This window comes from Callithrix jacchus, chromosome 2 (assembly GCF_049354715.1).
Source record: "Callithrix jacchus isolate 240 chromosome 2, calJac240_pri, whole genome shotgun sequence".
In the NCBI taxonomy this organism is placed as follows: domain Eukaryota; kingdom Metazoa; phylum Chordata; class Mammalia; order Primates; family Cebidae; genus Callithrix; species Callithrix jacchus.
The window spans coordinates 81,546,915-81,565,447 of record NC_133503.1 but is presented as its reverse complement, the minus strand read 5'-3'; the positions used below and the strand labels follow the sequence as shown (position 1 = coordinate 81,565,447).

At 38.6% G+C, this 18,533-nt stretch overlaps 1 protein-coding gene across 4 annotated transcripts in view; it reads left to right on the top strand.

The window, feature by feature from the left end:
* Nucleotides 1-7,677, top strand: part of MEGF10 (multiple EGF like domains 10) — a 170,759-nt gene extending 163,082 nt beyond the window's left edge. For all 4 annotated transcript variants that reach the window (XM_008991595.4, XM_035290965.3, XM_054251993.2 and 1 more), the window contains exons 23-25: nucleotides 3,448-3,492; nucleotides 4,280-4,486; nucleotides 6,256-7,677. In XM_008991595.4, the coding sequence (XP_008989843.4) occupies nucleotides 3,448-3,492; nucleotides 4,280-4,486; nucleotides 6,256-6,461 (458 nt within the window). In that variant the 3' untranslated portion in view covers nucleotides 6,462-7,677. The remainder of the gene's footprint in view (nucleotides 1-3,447; nucleotides 3,493-4,279; nucleotides 4,487-6,255) is intronic.
* The last annotated feature ends 10,856 nt before the right edge of the window (nucleotides 7,678-18,533 follow it).

The window sequence follows — 18,533 nt, the reverse complement described above, 5'->3', positions numbered from 1 at the left end:
TCGCCCAAACTCCCCACCATAAATCACTTTGTTACACTATCCAGTGTAGCCCTGGGCTCCCAGGTAAACAAAACTACCTGCCCCAGGTAGTCCTGGGCAGGACAGTCCAAGGACTTCAAGATCACCTCCCAGGAGCTGAGGGCAAAGGCCAGTGCTTTCTTTGGTAAGGTTAATTCTTCATTACACGCCCATTTATGCTGCCTCCCTGCATAACTCGGTGCCTTTTCCCCCAGCTGTGGGCTTGGTTAGAGTCTCCACAACCCAGATGCAAGAGAGTTTGCCTGAGAGAGGAAAATATTCCCTTTAGAGGCTGCTTCCTTCTCCACAACAGTGTGGACTTACCCAGTGACCCCTGTAGGACCACCATCAGAACTTGAGTTAACATTACCCTGAGATGCATTCACAGTGGCAAAGATTGACTTAACATTCTTGAATACTTATTTGGCCTGCTCATTGCTAGCTGCTACTTTACTCTCTGCTTTTAACCTAAGTCTGTAACATTCTTATTGTATTGCATTGTATTTTAAAAGATTAGAGTCAAGGTTTTGCCATATTGCCCAGCCTGGTCTCAAACTCCTGGGCTCAAGCAAACCACCTACCTTGGCCTCCAGTAGTGCTGGGATTACAGGCATAAGCCATCCTGGCCTGTAATATTCTTTTAAAAGATGATTGAAAATGCCATGGTGCCATACTTCTCAAAGTAATTTATAGATTCAACTCTATCCCCATCAAGCGACCTATGACCCTCTTCACAAAACTGGAAACAATACACCTTAAACTTCATGTGGAACCGAAAGAGAGCCTGCATAGCCAAGACAATCCTAAGCAAAAGGAACAAAGCCGGAGGCATCACGCTATCTGACTTCAAACTATACTACAAGGCTACAGTAATCAAAACAGCATGGTACTGGTACCAAAACAGAGATATAGACCTATGGAACAGGACAGAGGCCTCAGAGGCAAGACCACACATCTACAACCATCTGATCTTTGACAAACCTGACAAAAGCAATGGGGAAAGGATTCCCTATTTGATAAATGGTGTCGGGAAAACTGGCTAGCCATGTGCAGAAAACAGAAACTGACCTCTTCCTGACACCTGACACTAGAATTAACTCTGGATGGATTAAAGACTTGAACATAAGACCTAACACCATAAAAACCCTAGAAGAAAATCTAGGCAAAACCATTCAGGACATAGTCATAGGCAAGGACTTCATGACTAAAACACCAAAAGCATTGGCAACAAAAGCCAAAATAGTCATATGGTATCTAATAGAACTCCAGAGCTTCTGCACAGCAAAAGAAACAATCATTAGAGTGAACTGGCAACCAACAGAATGGGAAAAAATTTTTGCAATCTACCCATCTGACAAAGGGCTAATATCCAGAATCTACAAATAACTAAAATAGATTTACAAGAAAAAAAACAAACCCATTCAAAAGTGAGCGAAGGATATGAACAGACAGTTTTCAAAAGATGACATATATGAGGTCAACAAGTATATGAAAAAATGCTCATCAAAACTGGTCATTAGAGAAATACAAATCAAAACCACACTGAGATACCATCTCACGCCAGTTAGAATGGCGATCATTAAAATATCTGGAGACAACAGATGCTGGAGAGGATGTGGAGAAATAGGTACACTTTGACACTGCTGGTGGGAGTGTAAATTAGTTCAACCATTGTGGAAGATAGTGTGGCACTTCCTCAAGGACCTAGAAATAGAAATTCCATTTGGCCCAGCAATCCCATTATTGGGTATATATCCAAAGGATTATGAATCGTTCTATTATAAAGACACATGCACACGTATGTTCATTGCGGCACTGTTTACAATAGCAAAGACCTGGAACCAACCCAAATGCTCATCGATGATAGACTGGACAAGGAAAATGTAGCACATATACACCATGGAATACTATGCAGCCATAAAAACACAATGAGTTCATGTCCTTTATAGGGGCATGGATGAAACTGGAAACCATCATTCTCAGCAAACTGACACAAGAACAGAAAATCAAACACCATATGTTCTCACTCATAGGCAGGTGTTGAATAATGAGAACACATGGACACAGGGAGGGGAGCATCACAGACTGGGGTCAGTGGGGGGTCTGGGGAGGAACAGCAGGGGATAGGGAAGTTGGGGTGGGATAATATGGGGAGAAGTGCCAGATATAGGTGACAGGGGGATGGAGGCAGCAAACCACATTGCCATGTATGTACCTTTGCAGCAATCCTTCATGATCTGCACATGTACCCCAGAATCTAAAGTACTAAATATGAAGAAAATGCCATGGAGTGCTTAAGGAAAGACTGAAGCAAAGGGTAGTACTGAGTGTTACTCTAATTGACACACTTCGTTTGTACAGTGCTTCAAAGTTTACAAAGCCTTTCCATATGCTTTGTTTTACTTAATGATGACAAAAACCCTGGAAGGCTAGAAGGCAAATTTTGTTTTCCCCATTTTAGAGATGAGAAAATTGACACTCAAGAGTGGAACATCTTGCCCGAAGTCATATGGCCAATAAGCGATGACATCTAATCCCTTTGTCTTCTAATTTGTAGTTTTCTCCTTTGTCACAACACATCTCCAATAGAATACTTGATTCCCATGCAGTATTAACAATGCAGTTTTGTGTGTATACACCAGATAGTATAACATGGGCTAGGTAATGTCCTCTTATTTGTTTGTAATAGTATGAATTTGTGATTAAATACTTATATTTTATACAACATGCTTGTGACCTGATTGATATCTGTAAGTGGTTGCACGTTCTCTCAATTGTTTTCAGCATGAGCAGGAACCTTCTTATTCTATTTCCCTCCCCACCTTCACCAAATAAAGGCCAGCCATTTTCAAACAAGAAAGTAGTTTTTTGTGTGTATCTAGGCTCATACACAATTATGTCCACATATCTGGAAAAGTCTAATTGATAAAATAAAAGCTGAATAAAGAAGGGCAAGAGCTAGTACCATCTGTAAAGTGTTAGTCAACAGTGTTCAGAGCTTCCAGTCTCCAGAAAACATGCTTATAGTGAAGATAATGTAACCGAGTAATGATTAGAACTATTTGAAAACCATCAGAGCCTTGAAAGAGCTGCACATACGTGTGAAATGTCAGCTCTAGTCTTGGCTGTATCCTTTCTTTCCACTGTGCAACTTGAATCAAGTATACTGATTTCTCTCTGGGCCTCAGTTTCTATCCTGTTTTGACTAGCCTTTCCTGAGTCACTGTAAATGACCAGGTGAATGATCAAAGGTGTGTGTGTTTAATTCTAAGCATTGGGGACATCTGGGACAACTGATCTGGTGTAAAGGCTTGAAAATAGCAGCCTTGTTTGTTGAATGGGAAATCCTCTTCCAGGACCTTGGAATATTGGATGGGGTTTTTCTTCCTTTCAGTTTTCACTGGGTGTTTTTTTCCTCCTTTATCACAGGTGCTTTTGGACTTGACAGAAGCTATATGGGAAAATCTTTAAAAGGTATGGTGTAAATTTGAAGAAGAAATCAGAAGCACAGTTAATTTTTTTTAATCTCAAAGACTGAAATAATTTTTAAACTAGCAAGAGTGGCAAGAGAAAATGTAGAATTTTTAGTGCAGTCATTTACTACACGAAACACACAAATGTGTGACTGACATCAAGAAAGTGACCAGAGGTGGACCTTGGCAGAGCTTAAGTATTGAAGAACAAAAGATTCAGTTTGCTCAGGAAACACTCATATTTCCTTTGAAAGAAATATAGCTTATGAGAAGACAGAAACAGATAAAGGGAAACAGCAGGGGTAATAAGGAAAGATCCACATGGTTACCTATGGACCAAGGTCTGCTCTTTAGGACAGGTGTGTGTGATTAGGTGCCCAGTACAGAGCTTTTACCAAGAGTCCTCTCAGCACAAATGTCTTCTTGTCATTATAATAGAGCCTTGGTTGGTACTCTTGGGGCCATCAACAGTTGGTTTCTTGACTGAACTCCAGCAAATTTTCTACTAATAAAATAGAATGTAATTGATTATATTTGAATGTGATCATAAAAATGTAATCAGATACATGATGTTGATGTCAGTACTCATCTTGGAGAGGAGCTAAAATTGCTTCACAGATGGGTCATTTTATAGTAAATTCTCCCCAAAACAAGTGAAAAATGTATAGTATTTTTTCAGTGTATAGTGTTATGAAAACCTAGCTATAAAGAAAAAAAGGAAGTTATCACCAAGAAATGATGTTGCCAATGACACAGCATTAGCTTTCCCCTCCTATTTCTCTTCACAGACCTGGGAAAGAATTCTGAATATAATTCAAGTAACTGCTCCCTAAGCAGTTCTGAAAACCCATATGCCACCATTAAAGATCCACCTGTACTTATTCCTAAAAACTCAGAGTGTGGTTATGTGGAGATGAAATCACCAGCACGAAGAGATTCCCCATATGCAGAAATCAATAACTCAACTTCAGCCAACAAGAATGTCTATGAAGTTGGTGAGTTCTCCTAACCATAGAAAGAACCTAGTGCATAAGTTTTTAAAAACAATTTTAAAGTCATTATGATATAATAGTTGCAGATCATAGAAATCTTAGTAAAAATAATAGTCCATATTTTATTTTATTTTATTTTTTGAGATGGGATCTCTCTGCCACCCAGGTGGAGCGCAATGGCAGGATCTCGGCTCACTGCAGCCTCCACCTCCTGGGCTCAAGCCATCCTCCCACTTCAGCCTCCCAAGTAGCTGAGACCACAGGCATGCACCACCACACCCAGCTAATATTTTATATTTTTAGTAGAGATGGGGTTTTGCCACCATATTTTATTAATAGATGCAACCTGTGTTTATAGTGATCATATTAATTGGTGCCAAGGAAATTTTCCAGGGAAAATATCATTTAGAAAAATTTAAAGTAAATGTTCTTTATTTTTCACCTAGTCATTCATCTTTTGTTTTGTAACCATAGTGAATACTTTGGCACACATGTGGATAGCATATGTATCATATTAGCTAATATATCTAGTTAGCCAAAACAAATGGTTCAAGTGGATTAGACAGGTGATTCAATTTCCTAGTTCATCATATTAATATATTGCATTTAGCAAGATTGAAACATTTTACTTTTAAATTCGTCCAATATAGCAGTAATATTCTCTGATGTGAATGTGTTACAAATTAACATGAATTCAATTTAAAATTGGAGTTATTCTGATTGTCTTTTACAAATACCGTCTGGGAAATGATAAAACATACCATCACTACCATTGGCTAAACAATAGAGCTATAGATTTTCATTTCTCACTCTCTCTCTTCTTGTCTCTATTTCTACATTTCTCTTAGTATTTATGATTTTAACTTTAAAATATTCTTTACTACTTGTAAATGAAGTGCCTACTTCTTTACTGCTAGTAATTCATTTTATGCCAGATATGTCCCTGGGGAAAATATATAAAATAATTTATTTTTAAAGTGTTAAAACAGCTTTTTTTTTTGAGATGGAGTGTTGCTCTGTCCCCAGGCTAGAGTGCAGTGGTGCGATCTTGGCTCACTGCAGTCTCCTGAGTAGCTGGGACCACAGACGCCTGCCACCATGCCTGGCTAATTTTTTTGTATTTTAGTAGAGAAAGGGTTTCACCATGTTGGCCAGGATGGTCTTAATCTCTTGACCTCATGACCTGCCTGCCTCGGCCTCCCAAAGTGTTGGGATCATAGGCGTAAGCCACTACGCCTGGCCAGGCAGCTTTTAAAAATGGAAGTCAAAATGAACTAAATCTATTTTTGTAAAGTCAGTAACAATTCTCCTTTAAACTGTCCTACAACCCCGCCACAGTTGGATGGGAACTGAACTGAGAGCCTGAGTCTTGAGTCCTAAACTTGTGAACTTGTTGAGTGTTTTCATTAACTGAATTAAGGTTTGAAATCCTCAGTCTTCTCACCTGCGGAATAGGGGCTTGGCCTACTTTATCCCCAAGGTGTTTTTCAGACAATGATTTATATCCTGGATTCTGTATATTCCCCTGATGTCTTCATCCTGATTATGTGGTCATCCTTTAGTTCTGAACAGACTTTGTGTTTGCTAGTTGATCCAACTACATAGAGTTGACACCCTATGTGATTACTTAAAAAATGATGTTTTTAAAACCAGTATTTTCTTATATTTTTTTAAAAAGTCCCCTTGGTGTGTTTGATATTTGCAAGAAATGCCATATTCTTTTAAAAAATGTTTCCATTGCTGATAAATTAATGAGTCCTTGGTTATCACAGAACCTACAGTGAGTGTCGTTCAAGGAGCATTCAGCAATAATGGGCATCTCACCCAGGATCCATACGACCTCCCAAAGAACAGTCACATCCCTTGTCATTATGACCTGCTGCCAGTTCGAGACAGTTCATCCTCCCCCAAGCGAGAGGACAGTGGTGGCAGCAGCAGCAGCAGCAGCAGCAGCAGCAGCAGCAGCAGCAGTGAATGACACCAAAGGACCACTTGGTAGCCACTGGAACCCTTTCCAGAACTGCAGTTTCTTCTCCATCCTCAATTTTGCCACTTTCGTGTGAATGTTAATCAACTCAGTCGGCAACTGTTGGACATGAACCAGAAAGCTCAAAGCTGAGGCTGACACTGACTATAGGTGCTTTTTGTTCAAGTGGCTTTGAAGGAGTTAGAGATGTGATTTGCCATTGCTGTTAGTTTTAGAACTATACCCATGAAGCATGACTTATTGTAAGATGTTGGCTGAAATCATGAACTTGCAGAACTCCCTTGGAGACACAGATTGCAGTGGACATTGATGTCGTTGCTTGAAAAATTAAAATTTGAATATTTTCTTTCTCATTTGCATCATAGAGCTGTACCTGAGATTGTACAGTTTACCATAAAACTTACTTCAGGAAAGTGGGTATTACTGAACATGTAGAAGAAAAGGAACATGTTGTCAGGTCCTTATTCTTAACTTTATTCAGCTGGACTCAGAATTGCAGGGATAATATGAATGCAAGAGGAAACGTTCTGTCAGGTGGCGTAACTGTATAGACTTTGAATATACTCTAAAAGCGGACAGAAAACTTAAACATGAAAATCTTAGATTTTGTTTAGAATGAGAAAATATATAATTAGAATTATTGTAGAAATAGTAGTGAATATTGCAGAAGTCAATACACAAATGTTACAGGCAGAAGTGGTTTTTCTCTCTATTTGACCCTCAACGACTTCAGATCTATGACATTATTCTGATCACTGGCTGCATCATACATATTCACCACTTGTGATTCATAACATATCAGTAATTATTTCATAAATAAAGAAATGAAATAATTTTATTTTTGACAGACTGGATGGAATGAGTGTATAATGATTGATAAAGGGTTTGTAAATTTTAAGTGCAAGACGATGCTTAAGTTTTGTAAACCATTAATAATACATGCTGTAATATAGAATTAGCAGAACATTTTGATTAATTTTTCCCTAGAAGTGACCGAAATATTTTTGTGCATATTTGAGAAAGGGCACTTTCCATTTATTAATTGTCAATTTAGAGAAACTATGCTTAAGCTGGTCTTTTGCATTGCTAATGTGACATGTACCCCACTTTTCATTAATTTGTATTTTCATTTTTAAGTTGCATATTCTATGTTTTGTAGCGTTTGGATTGTTAATGAAAAAATATTATATGTTCATTGTTCCTTGTATTATTGCCGCTCATCTTTTGATCGATAAAAATGCATTATTCTTTTTTCTTTTGGAGGGACAAGATGAAAATATATAATTTGAATTTAAAATTGGTCATTACTAAAATAGTAGTAATCATAGGTGATTGGCTCATGATTGAAAAAGAAATGCTTTTAAATATTCCAAAATGGAGTTCCTTTTGATCTGTTCGTTCTGAGTCTTGCTTAAACCAGGGAGAAGGGGAGCAAAAAGGAAACGTTGTTACTGCATGAGTATTGCAGACTCATCTTACAAAAAACTCTCATTATGGTGATCATAGAACTGACCGTCCAAACTGGGACACTCTTGAGAGTAAATGGAGGGCATTATTACTAATTATCCTGTAATGAGCTGAAATCTGGATGGTTCCAAGCAAACCAGACTTATAAATATCAGAATGCTGAGACAATGCAAGAAAGCCAGTTTCCCTTTTGTTGATCTACTTGACGAAGCAACAGCGCTGAAAAGCTGAATAAGGAAGCAACTTTATCAGTGTACTAGTGGTCTTCAATGTTTTAAAGACATGAAATCCTATATGGCATTCTGTCTCAGTGAGCCAATTAACAAAGATGTATGTGTATCCCTTCTGTATTGTGCATAAGTCATTGTTCCTGCCAGTTATCGAGTTGGAATATCCAGTTATTTCATGTCACACGTTGGCACGTGTGATGGTGGTTTGATTAGATGGATAATACAGCAGACACACTTAGAACACTTACTCCATTGTTGGCTGCTCCTTTTGAGGAACTCCAAAGTCAACTCAAGGAAATAAGGAATGACCTGGAACACGACTTAGAAACAATAGTTTTCTCCCAATAGTTAACCACTGGCTGGCTCTTGACTAGGTGATAGGCATCTGATTGAGACACATGCGAGTCAGTAGCCATCCAGGGTCCTTTTTGGTAAGAAAAAATAAGACATTTTCCCCTTTTCTTTGAAAGATCATCTCTTCAGAGCACCATGGTCAATTTGAATTTCCCCATTATAGATTAAAAACAACAACAACAAAAAAGACCTGTTTCTTTTCTCATTCCACTATTAATAAAATGAAAGCTTCCATACAAGACAACAGCAACTTAATAGGAAACCTGGACAACGGATGTGGACTCCAAAGGGCTACCGCCGTCCCTTCCTGTGTGCTCTTTTTGACAAGTAAATCACTCCAGTTAGCTGATGTCCTGAAAGGACATTTGTACCTGAGGCAATTCTTATTAGAGCTTACTTGGGACTTTTTAAACATCAGAACACACATAGCAATTTGTATGGTGTCAAACTACATGTTGTATTTGGAGAGGTCTGGCTGAGAAGGCAAAATTTTCCAGATATTTTGATATCAATTTCGGTAAAGAAAAGAATACTTTTGTTAGAATGAGATTTAAAGAGAAAACAAGAACCTTGGCAAAATTTTACCTCTGAAATTACAAACTTTAGGAACTTTTCCAGATATATTAAATTTAATTTGACAGTGATGCTACTTTTTATACAAGTGAATCTATTCTCATAACCTTTGAACCCATGTTAATTTTGTACCCTCTAACTAACTTTCTTTCTATATCCTGTGGTGAAGGAATTTAGAGATACCTAGCAAAAGCCATCCATATAATATTGTTAGCCAAACTATTATTCTTTCCTTAGAACTTGATGTATCAGAAAATTTATAAATTATTTGTATTTATATATAAGTACATCAGAACTTGCCCAAATGGTAACTCATGTTTGCTTTAATAAGGAGAATATGTTATTTGTAGTTAATTATTATAACAAGGAACATTTTATAATTATTTACAGTGACATTAATTGCTGTCCTATGATATAGTAGTAATGTTAACAGAGAGTTTAATATGTTTAGTATTATCTTTATGGAATTTATATTCACCAATTTCAGGAAAACCAACCATGGAATTTTGTAACAGGACAATTATAACCTGACTCAACCAAATCCATCAGCGTAATAACTGTGTGTTGCGAGAAATGCAAACAACTTTATGAAGGTGTGGTCATCTTTATCCCCAAAGAGCCACAGTAACTGCCAATTATTGAGATTTTTAAGTGGTAATATTGCAAAAGTTAAACAAGGGTATCACAATATCATTTATAATTCATGTCAATATTAGTAGTCCACTTTATGCTTAAAATAAACGAAGTCATAAAAAATTAAGTTTTAAGGTTATGTTTTTTAAAATGAATTTTCTGTCTCTGGGCAACATGTCTTCATTATTCAAATTGAATGTTTAAGAGGGATTCTGATCTAAAAGGCTTCACATCATGGAAGTATACATGGATATGCAAGTGTGAATCACATGGCATGGATGATTGCTTGTTTATTAACTAAAGATGTACAGCAAGCTGCCCTTTTAGAGCCCTGTTAATATTGATGTCCTAACACTGGGTCTGCTTATGCTTGTTCAGTATTTAGTCTAGGCTTCATTTTGATATGACTGAATTGTGATATATATTTTTAAAAAGAAAAAATCAAAATACATTATGATTTACTTGGTTGTAGCAAACAAAAATTCTTTCAGTGTTGAACTATCTCTATTTTCCAAAGATGATAAACTTTCGTCATTATTAGCCCACATTGTCATTTATATCACCAAATGACTTTATAGATTAATACAATAAACTTTCTAATAAAAAACTAGTGTTTCTATATCTGATTCTAATTTTGATGAATGAGAGAAAAAACCTTATGCTCCTATGGAAAAAAATATTTTTTCGTATGTGGCCCTGTAGCACTTTACAGACACACTTAAAAAACAATATATACCATTTTATTTTATTGCATGTATATACGCTGTCCCTTCAGCCTACTTGTTCTTGAAGGACAGAGGCAACATTTTATTCATATTTGGATCCATGGAACTCAGGTTAGTGGCTGAGAGACAAGTCTTATGTAACTAGCTTTAGGTTATCTTATGTTAATGCTTTCATTTATGACTAAAACATCTTTGAAACGTTTGCATTATAGCACTGCGGAGTAGGGATCAAACATGGGGAAAAGATTGCTGCTTCTTTCAATAGCTGTTTCTTTACTGGGGGCCTGATTGCCAAGCACAGTTGGGGATGCAGAGAAATGTAAGGTCTGAGCTGTTTTCGAGTCTGTCATTATTTAGTTGGGGGAAATAAAGCATCTGGTTAGCTGTGTGACTGTGGTTCTGTGGTTAAGTTAGCCTCTTAAGGCCTTGGTTTCTATATTGCAATACCACTGGAAGTAACAGTACAATAAATGTCATGAATTTTGTGAGAATTTAATATCTTTATACATACAAAACACTTTAGTGCCTGGCATAGACTACGCACCTAGTAAATGTTAGCTAACATTACTATTCTGAAAAATTAGCTAATAACATGAAGCAATTTGTAATAACCAGATGAATGATGAGACTAATAGATCAGAAGTATTTAATGAATATTACAGAAGCTATACATTTGAATGACCATATTTGATCTATTTTTATACTAGCACAAAATTTCATACATATTTTATTTATAGAGATGTAATTTAGGAAAGCAATAATATGTTTATATTTTCCAGTAACAGGTTATCTAGTTGGAATTAGGAATGCTTTTATAACATTTGGACATGAGTTTCTGAGGAAAATGGTGACCTGGGAACATTCTAGGGAATATGGCCATCCAGAAAAAATCAAAGTCTGGTCTTGGCAACCAGAGGGGATTCTGCATACAGGAAGTTACCAAGTCCTTGAAAGAAGGTGCCAGTAGGGGCTAAAGATGTAAATGAGAGTTGATGCAGGGTGGAGAAGGTACATGATGAGAGTCAGTTATCTTGGATGGATACACAAAGAGAAAGGAAGGGAAAAATGTTTCTGCTGTTTGCATTATGCAGCAGTGAAAGAGGTGACAACACTTAGAGGCAGTTTCCACACTGGGCTGACGTCAACCTATCTCTACTTGGACTTGTGAACTGAGGCCTTCTGCCACTTACATCAACAAAGAGGATAAGGCTGGGTGTGGTGGCTCATGCTTGTAACCCCAGTACTTTGAGACAGGAGGACTATTTGAGCCCAGGAGGTTGAGACCAGCCTGGGAAACATGATGAAACCCTAAATCTACAAAAAAATACAAAAAATTATCCAGGCATGTGCATCTGTAGTCCCAGCTACTCAGGAGGCTGAGATAGGAGGATTGCTTCAGCCCAGGGGTTTAAGGCTGCAGTGAGCCAAGGTTGTACCACTGCACTCCAGCCGAGTGACAGAGTGAGACCTTGTCTCAAAAAACAAACAACAAAGGACTAAACTAATCACCAGCTAGTCACTAAAGGAAAAACTCCTACCCTAACTGTCATAACCTGTACTCTCTCAGTATAAAAAGACAAAGAAAGATCACAATCCACTCAGAAAAATTTCAGCCCAGATAGAAAGAGACTAAACTGAAAAACTGCAATAAGCCTCTACTATGGAGTAGAGCTAATTAGAAAATACAAGAAAACCTAGATAAAATATGATTGTATTTTTTTCTTGTAAGTTAAAGATGCTGAATATTAGATATTTGTCAGATGCAGTTTGCAAAAATTTTCCTTCATTCTGTTGTCTGTTCACTATATTGATAGTTGCCTTTATTGTGCAGAAGCTCTTCCATTTAATTAGATCCCACTTGTCAATTTTTGCTTTTGTTGCAATTGCTTTTGGCATCCTTGTCATGAGATTTTTGCCTGTTGCTATGTCCAGGATGGTATTGCCCAGGTTGTCTTCCCGGGTTTTTATAGTTTTGGGTTTCACATTTAACTCACAATCCATCTTGAGTTGATTTTTCAACATGGTGTAAAAAGGGGTCCAGTTTCGATCTTCTGCATATGGCTAGCCAGTTATCCCAGCAGCATTTATTGAATAAGGAATCTCTCCCCCATTGCTTATTTTATCAGACCTGTAGAATTATTGGAAGCCTTGCATGGCTCTTGGCTTATGGCATGTTGTACTTCCTTTTATGCTGGTGACCTGTCCTTTGTATGCTGAAGATGAAGCAATAGAAAAATCCAAATATGCCACACAGTGGCCAATCTGCCAAGGTATATTTGATAATTGAAATATAATGATGAGGTTTATGGAACAAGTAATCTTTAAATACCTAAGACCAGAACTTGAAGTCCATTGATTTCTTGTAACCTCTGCTGAACACTCCACAAAATGGAAAATATACTGCTAAATTAACATTTGAGGTTTTTCCATTTTCTAGGCTTCTAACTAGCTGTACAGATTAGCTATGCTTTAGCTGCATCTTGGATGTTAGGGAAAATTAAAGAATGAACAGAAACAGTCTTCTCTGGAGGTCCAATCATGATCAGCAGCTCCAGACATTGCTTCCCAAGTGTTTGGAAGGGAAATGCAGATTCCATGCATACTGAAATTAAGGTGAGGAATTGAGAGACTGTACAGTAAGGCCAAAGTTTACTGAAACAGTAGCCATTACATATCACATGCACTTCTGGATGCTCAACACTGGTTTCAGTGTTTGAGTTCTATCCACCATGTCACAAAAGATTACTAATGACAGAGCTAGCATTTGTTATCATATTCCGATGTTTAGAGTCATGTTGTAGGATTGATTTTATAGTTAATGGGGATATCATCTTTCTTCTTACTTAGGTCGTATGGATGGTTGGTAAACCTGGCTTGATGATAAGACTGAGTATAATAATTTACTTAGTATATCAACAGGTGAATGTAGAGGTAAGCCAAAATACTTATTTTTGCCTCAAATTAAATACCTAAATATTAGATAGTTATCCTATGTTCTGTGTAACAATAAAGAAGATAATTTTAGTTTTTCTGGTCCCAACATTTTCTATTAACAAATTTTCTAAAACTGAATAGAATGTAACAATTCAAGAAATAATGCTTAAGTAATACACATCTAAAGGTATAAGAACTTTTTTATTTTTTATATTTATATACTTTGAGGGGAAAACATTAAAAAAACTATTGTTTTTAAAGAAAAAAGTAAAACTTGAAAAAAAATTCCCATGGTCTTGCTTACACATGTGTAAGATTCTAGTTATTACCATTTAAAAATTATTTTTTGTCATTCCCCAAAATATTAGGGGGATTCTTTTTAACAAATGCTTTTGGAACTAAGAAACTTGTACAGGCTACCCTGTTTCAATGTGTGTATCTATAATACCTATTAGCTTTTGAGCAGGCAGTAAATAGAGAATGGGGTCAATATAAAGTGGAGGTTGTGTTAGGTGGTATGCAGTTTTTCTTAGCAAAGGAAACCAGAATAGTGAGAGTCAAATTATAGTCTTCAACAGGAAAGGAGAATGCTCTAATGTTGCCTGCTGCTCAGTCATCACTTCTGGAGGAAGGCCTTTCTTGATCACCTGTGTGGTACAGGACTATCATTCCGTATCCTATTATCCTGCTTGAACAACTTCATGAGGCTTAGTATCTGAAGGTGTATTATTATTTTGTGTATTCATTTATTGATTGCCTTTCTAACTAGAAGGTAAGCTCCATGAGGGTAAGATCTTTTCTGTATGGTTTACTGCTGTTTGGCACAAGGCAGAGGCTTAATAAATATAGACTGATTGAATAAATGAATAATGACTTTTTGTTTTGTCAATGCCAAATTTGGCTTTGTTCTTCCTCGGCATTCATCTTACATGACTGGGAAATGTTGCTCCTTCTTTCATATCCTACAATTAAAATAATTCAGGATGAGAGCTGCAAGTTGAGGAAGCTGGTAACCTAAAGGGATATAGGATAAAAAGAGCTGTCTGTTTAGCAAAATATTTTCTTTTATTTCAAGGCTCAAGTCAGGCCTTTGATACTTATCCACAAAGCTGAGAGCCCCAGCTTTAGAAGTTTTGAGTGTCAAGAGCATTTTCATTATATGTTTCAATAGGCGACACTAAGCAGTGCATTTTAATGAGAAATGTTACATTCAACATTTCCCTTCTTTGCCTCCTTGAGTCCTCCATTACAGCCAAGTTGTACCATTTACTGGTCTTCATTCTCTCTTCAGCCCCCACCGTCTTCTTCCCTGCACTTCTCTCATCTCTTCCTTTGTCCCGTTGCTGCCTACACCACATTTGCACCGAGACTACACTTTCAATAGGCTGCTCTCAGGCAATGATCGACCACAGGGGGAAATTAAGGAAGACCTATTTTTGTGGGGTGCAGGACTTTGATAGGTGACTTTAGCTAAAATACTCTACATTGGCCTGACCTAAACTGCCTTAGAACTGTTTTCTACAATCTAAGACTCTGCTAATTCAACTCTCCTTCCTTCCTCCTTATAGGAACAAACTTGCGTCAGGCTAAAGAATATATGAGCCCACATATCCAGACAAAAATATTTAATGTGGAATTCGCCCTATAGAGACATCTGTGTAGTCCACTTTATGGTGGGACTATGATTCCCTTATTTAAATCCACTGCTCCCCTTCCTTGGTCTCAGCCTAGTGACCTCAGTGGTATGCTGGTAAATGTTTAACAACCAACTCTTTAAAAAAAACAAGCATTTTCTGTTCTGTGTCCCTTTTAAAAGGCAGATTAAAGGCACAAGCATGTTTCTAAAGAACAGTTTAGAGAGAATTTCAAGATCCCAGTTGGTGGTTTGCTTGCTCTTCGATACAGGTGGTGTGTATCCTCATCCTTTCCTGCCCTAACAGCTGTGATGCGAGAATCAGAATATTAATAAAACTTTCTGTGCTGCTGTTAAAAAAAAAAAAATTAAAAGAAGCCAGATGCGGTGGCTTATGTCTGTAATCCCAGCACTCTAGGTGGCCAAAGGCGAGTGGATCACTTGAAGTCAGGAGTTCAAGATGAGTCAGGCCAACATGGTGAAACTCCGTGTCTACTACAAAAGAAAAAATGAACTGGGTGTGGTGGCACATGCCTGTAATCCCAACTACTCGGGAGGCTGATGCAGGAGAATCACTTGAACCTGGGAGGCGGAGGCTGCAGTGAGCTGAGACGGCACCACTGCACTCCAGCCTGGGCAACAGAGCAAGACTCCATCTCAAAAATAAAATAAAATAAAATTAGAAGGCACTGATATGTAGCACCTGATCGTTGCCATGATGTAAATCCTCCCACCGTGGATAATTTCAAGCCTCCAACATGACATGGCTAAATGCAGAGTAAGGAAGAGATGCTTAGTAGCTCACCATTCTATAGCATTTTCGCACTACAAGTACAACAGATGCAACTAACCTCAAGGACACAGCTAATAGTAAAAGGTAGCAAATAATTAAAATGGAAGAGTTTTGAATATTTATTTTCTTTTAAGAGATAATATATTGTTATGTACTTTAGTTTTTTTCTTTTTTCTTTCTTTTTTTTTTTTTTTGAGACAGGGTCTCACTCTGTCACTAGGCTGGAGTGCAGTGGTGTCATCACAGCTCACTGTGACCTGAACATCCTGGGCTCCAGCAATCCTCCTGTATAGCTGGGATTACAGGTGTGCACCACCAAGCCTGGTTAATTTTTCTATTTTTTGTAGAGACAAAGTTTCACCATGTTGCCCAAGCTGGTCTTGAACTTGTGGGCTCAAGTTATTCATCAGCCTCGGCCTCCCAAAGTGCTAGGATTATAGGTGTAAACAACCATGCCTAGCTATAATAATTTTAACAATGGCTGTGTTTAACAACTGGCTCATGAAATTCTGGAAAAGTTAACAGTTGGCACTCACAAGTCTGTATGAGCTGCCTCAGCACATTATTAGGTTACCACCATCCTAATTTCTGATTGTCCAAGCGGGGGAACATGGTCTCTACCCAAGCCACTGATATTGACTTATAAAATAAAAGAGCTGGAAGGGAGCTGAGAGCACATTTTCTCCTACTTGTTTATTTTATGTCCAAGAAAATTGATGTCCACAAAATTTATCCATTCGAGTAGGAAATTAGCATGAACTGGGTCTCCTCAAATGTATATATTTCTGATATACCCATTTTACCAGGAACAGCTGATAGAAATTGGATTCCCTCTTTTGTGAATAGATTCTTCAACAAATTTTTTGGTCCTGGAGGATTTCTGATCTCTAATGGATTTCCTGTGAAACACTGAGTTGAAGGATGACTTTACTAAAAGGTCCCAGATTCCCTTTAATATATAAATTCTTTATATGAGGAATTATTTATGAATTGCCATTCAGAAAAAAATGCACACATGCACAAATCTATTTAATCACATCATTGTTTGTAAGTATCACAGACAGTGTTCCTTAACTTTGGTAGAGCCCACTGGAGACTTTTCCCGGGATGCATGCCTGATTAATACAGGACATTAAAAATAGATGACTATGTTATAAGAGCTCAGTTAACTGTTGTTTTCTTCATATTAGACCAGTTTTTAAAACATTCACTTTAATCTTTTTACTCACTAATTAGCTGAGCATTGATAAATAGCAATGTTTGGCCTTTATCCTTGTATAAAGAATTGTAGAGGGGACTCAAGATAGCGCTGTGAGAACAACCCAGGATTGGAGCCCGCGTTGAATTCGCAAACGGTGAGTCAGTGCTGCATTTCCAGACTGATCTTTGTTGCCCACAGAACGGGGAAACTCCCAAGTATAAAAAGACACGGGACGCCAGGCAGTAGGTCTGCCTGGCGAAGCCGGCAGCCGGGGCGGCGGCGGCCGGCCCTACCCAGCAATCCCCACAGGGCGCGCTTGTCCGGGTGCCTTGTTGAACCGGCAACCTGAGACTTGAGAGGGCTGGACTTGAGACTGAACGAGACTTGCACAGTAGCCCAGCCCAGGGGATTGCAGGGACAGATCGTTTGGGATACCCAGTGGGACGAACAAAACCGCGATTTCAAACTATCCCGGGCAGATGGTCCGAGACGCTCTGTGGGGGAGGGGCGTCCACCACTACGGAGGCAACCTGCCCCAACTGATATACACGCCCACTGCTGAGGCAGCCAGCCGTTGCCGAGGCAACCCGTCCCTACTGAGATACACGCCCACTGCTGACGCAGCCTGCCGTTGCTGAGGCAACACGCTACAACGAAGAGACTCCTCGGCAGGGCGTGGCGGAGACCACAGCAGAGCCGGCAGGAACAGCGCGAATCACACAACAGCAGGGCGGAGCCTCGGCAGCCAAACAGTGGCTAGTCTGCCTTTGAGCTGGGCAGGACACCTGATCGGACATCCAAAAATAAAGCCCAAACCCCTCAACACAGAGCATTTGAGAAAAAAAAAGGGTTGTTTAATGAGCTGTGTTGCAGCAGAATCAAACATAGCAGCCTAACAGCCCTGAATGAACAACAGAGTGCACAGCTCAGCAATTAAACCCCTATAAAGTACAAACTGTCTCCTCAAGCAGTTCCCTGACCCCTCTATATCCAAAAGACTGTCTGTAGGCAGGCATCATCCTGGGACAAAAAGACCAGAAAAAGAAACTGGTAGCATCCCTCGCTGTGCCACGGCTACTAGAGGTGCACCCCAGACAAGGAGGGTCTGGAGCGGACCTCAACAGTCGTACAGCGAAGGGGCTAGACTGGTAGAAGGAAAACCAAGCAACAGAAATACTTCATCATCAACATTCTGGGTGTCCACTCAGAGACCCAAACGAAAAGTCAGCAACTACGCAGACGACCAGCGGACAAATCCACAAAGATGGGAAGAAACCAGCGCAAAAAGGAGGAAAACACCCGAAACCAGAACACATCGCCTCCTAGAAAGGACCAAGACTCCTCACCAGCAAGGGAACAAAGCTGGACGGAGAATGACTGTGACGAAATGACGGAATTAGACTTCAGAAGATGGATAATGAGAAACTTTTGTGAGCTAAAAGATCATGTATTAAATCAATGCAAAGAAACTAAGAACCTTGAAAAAAGATTTGAAAAAGATTCGAGGAAATGATAACAAG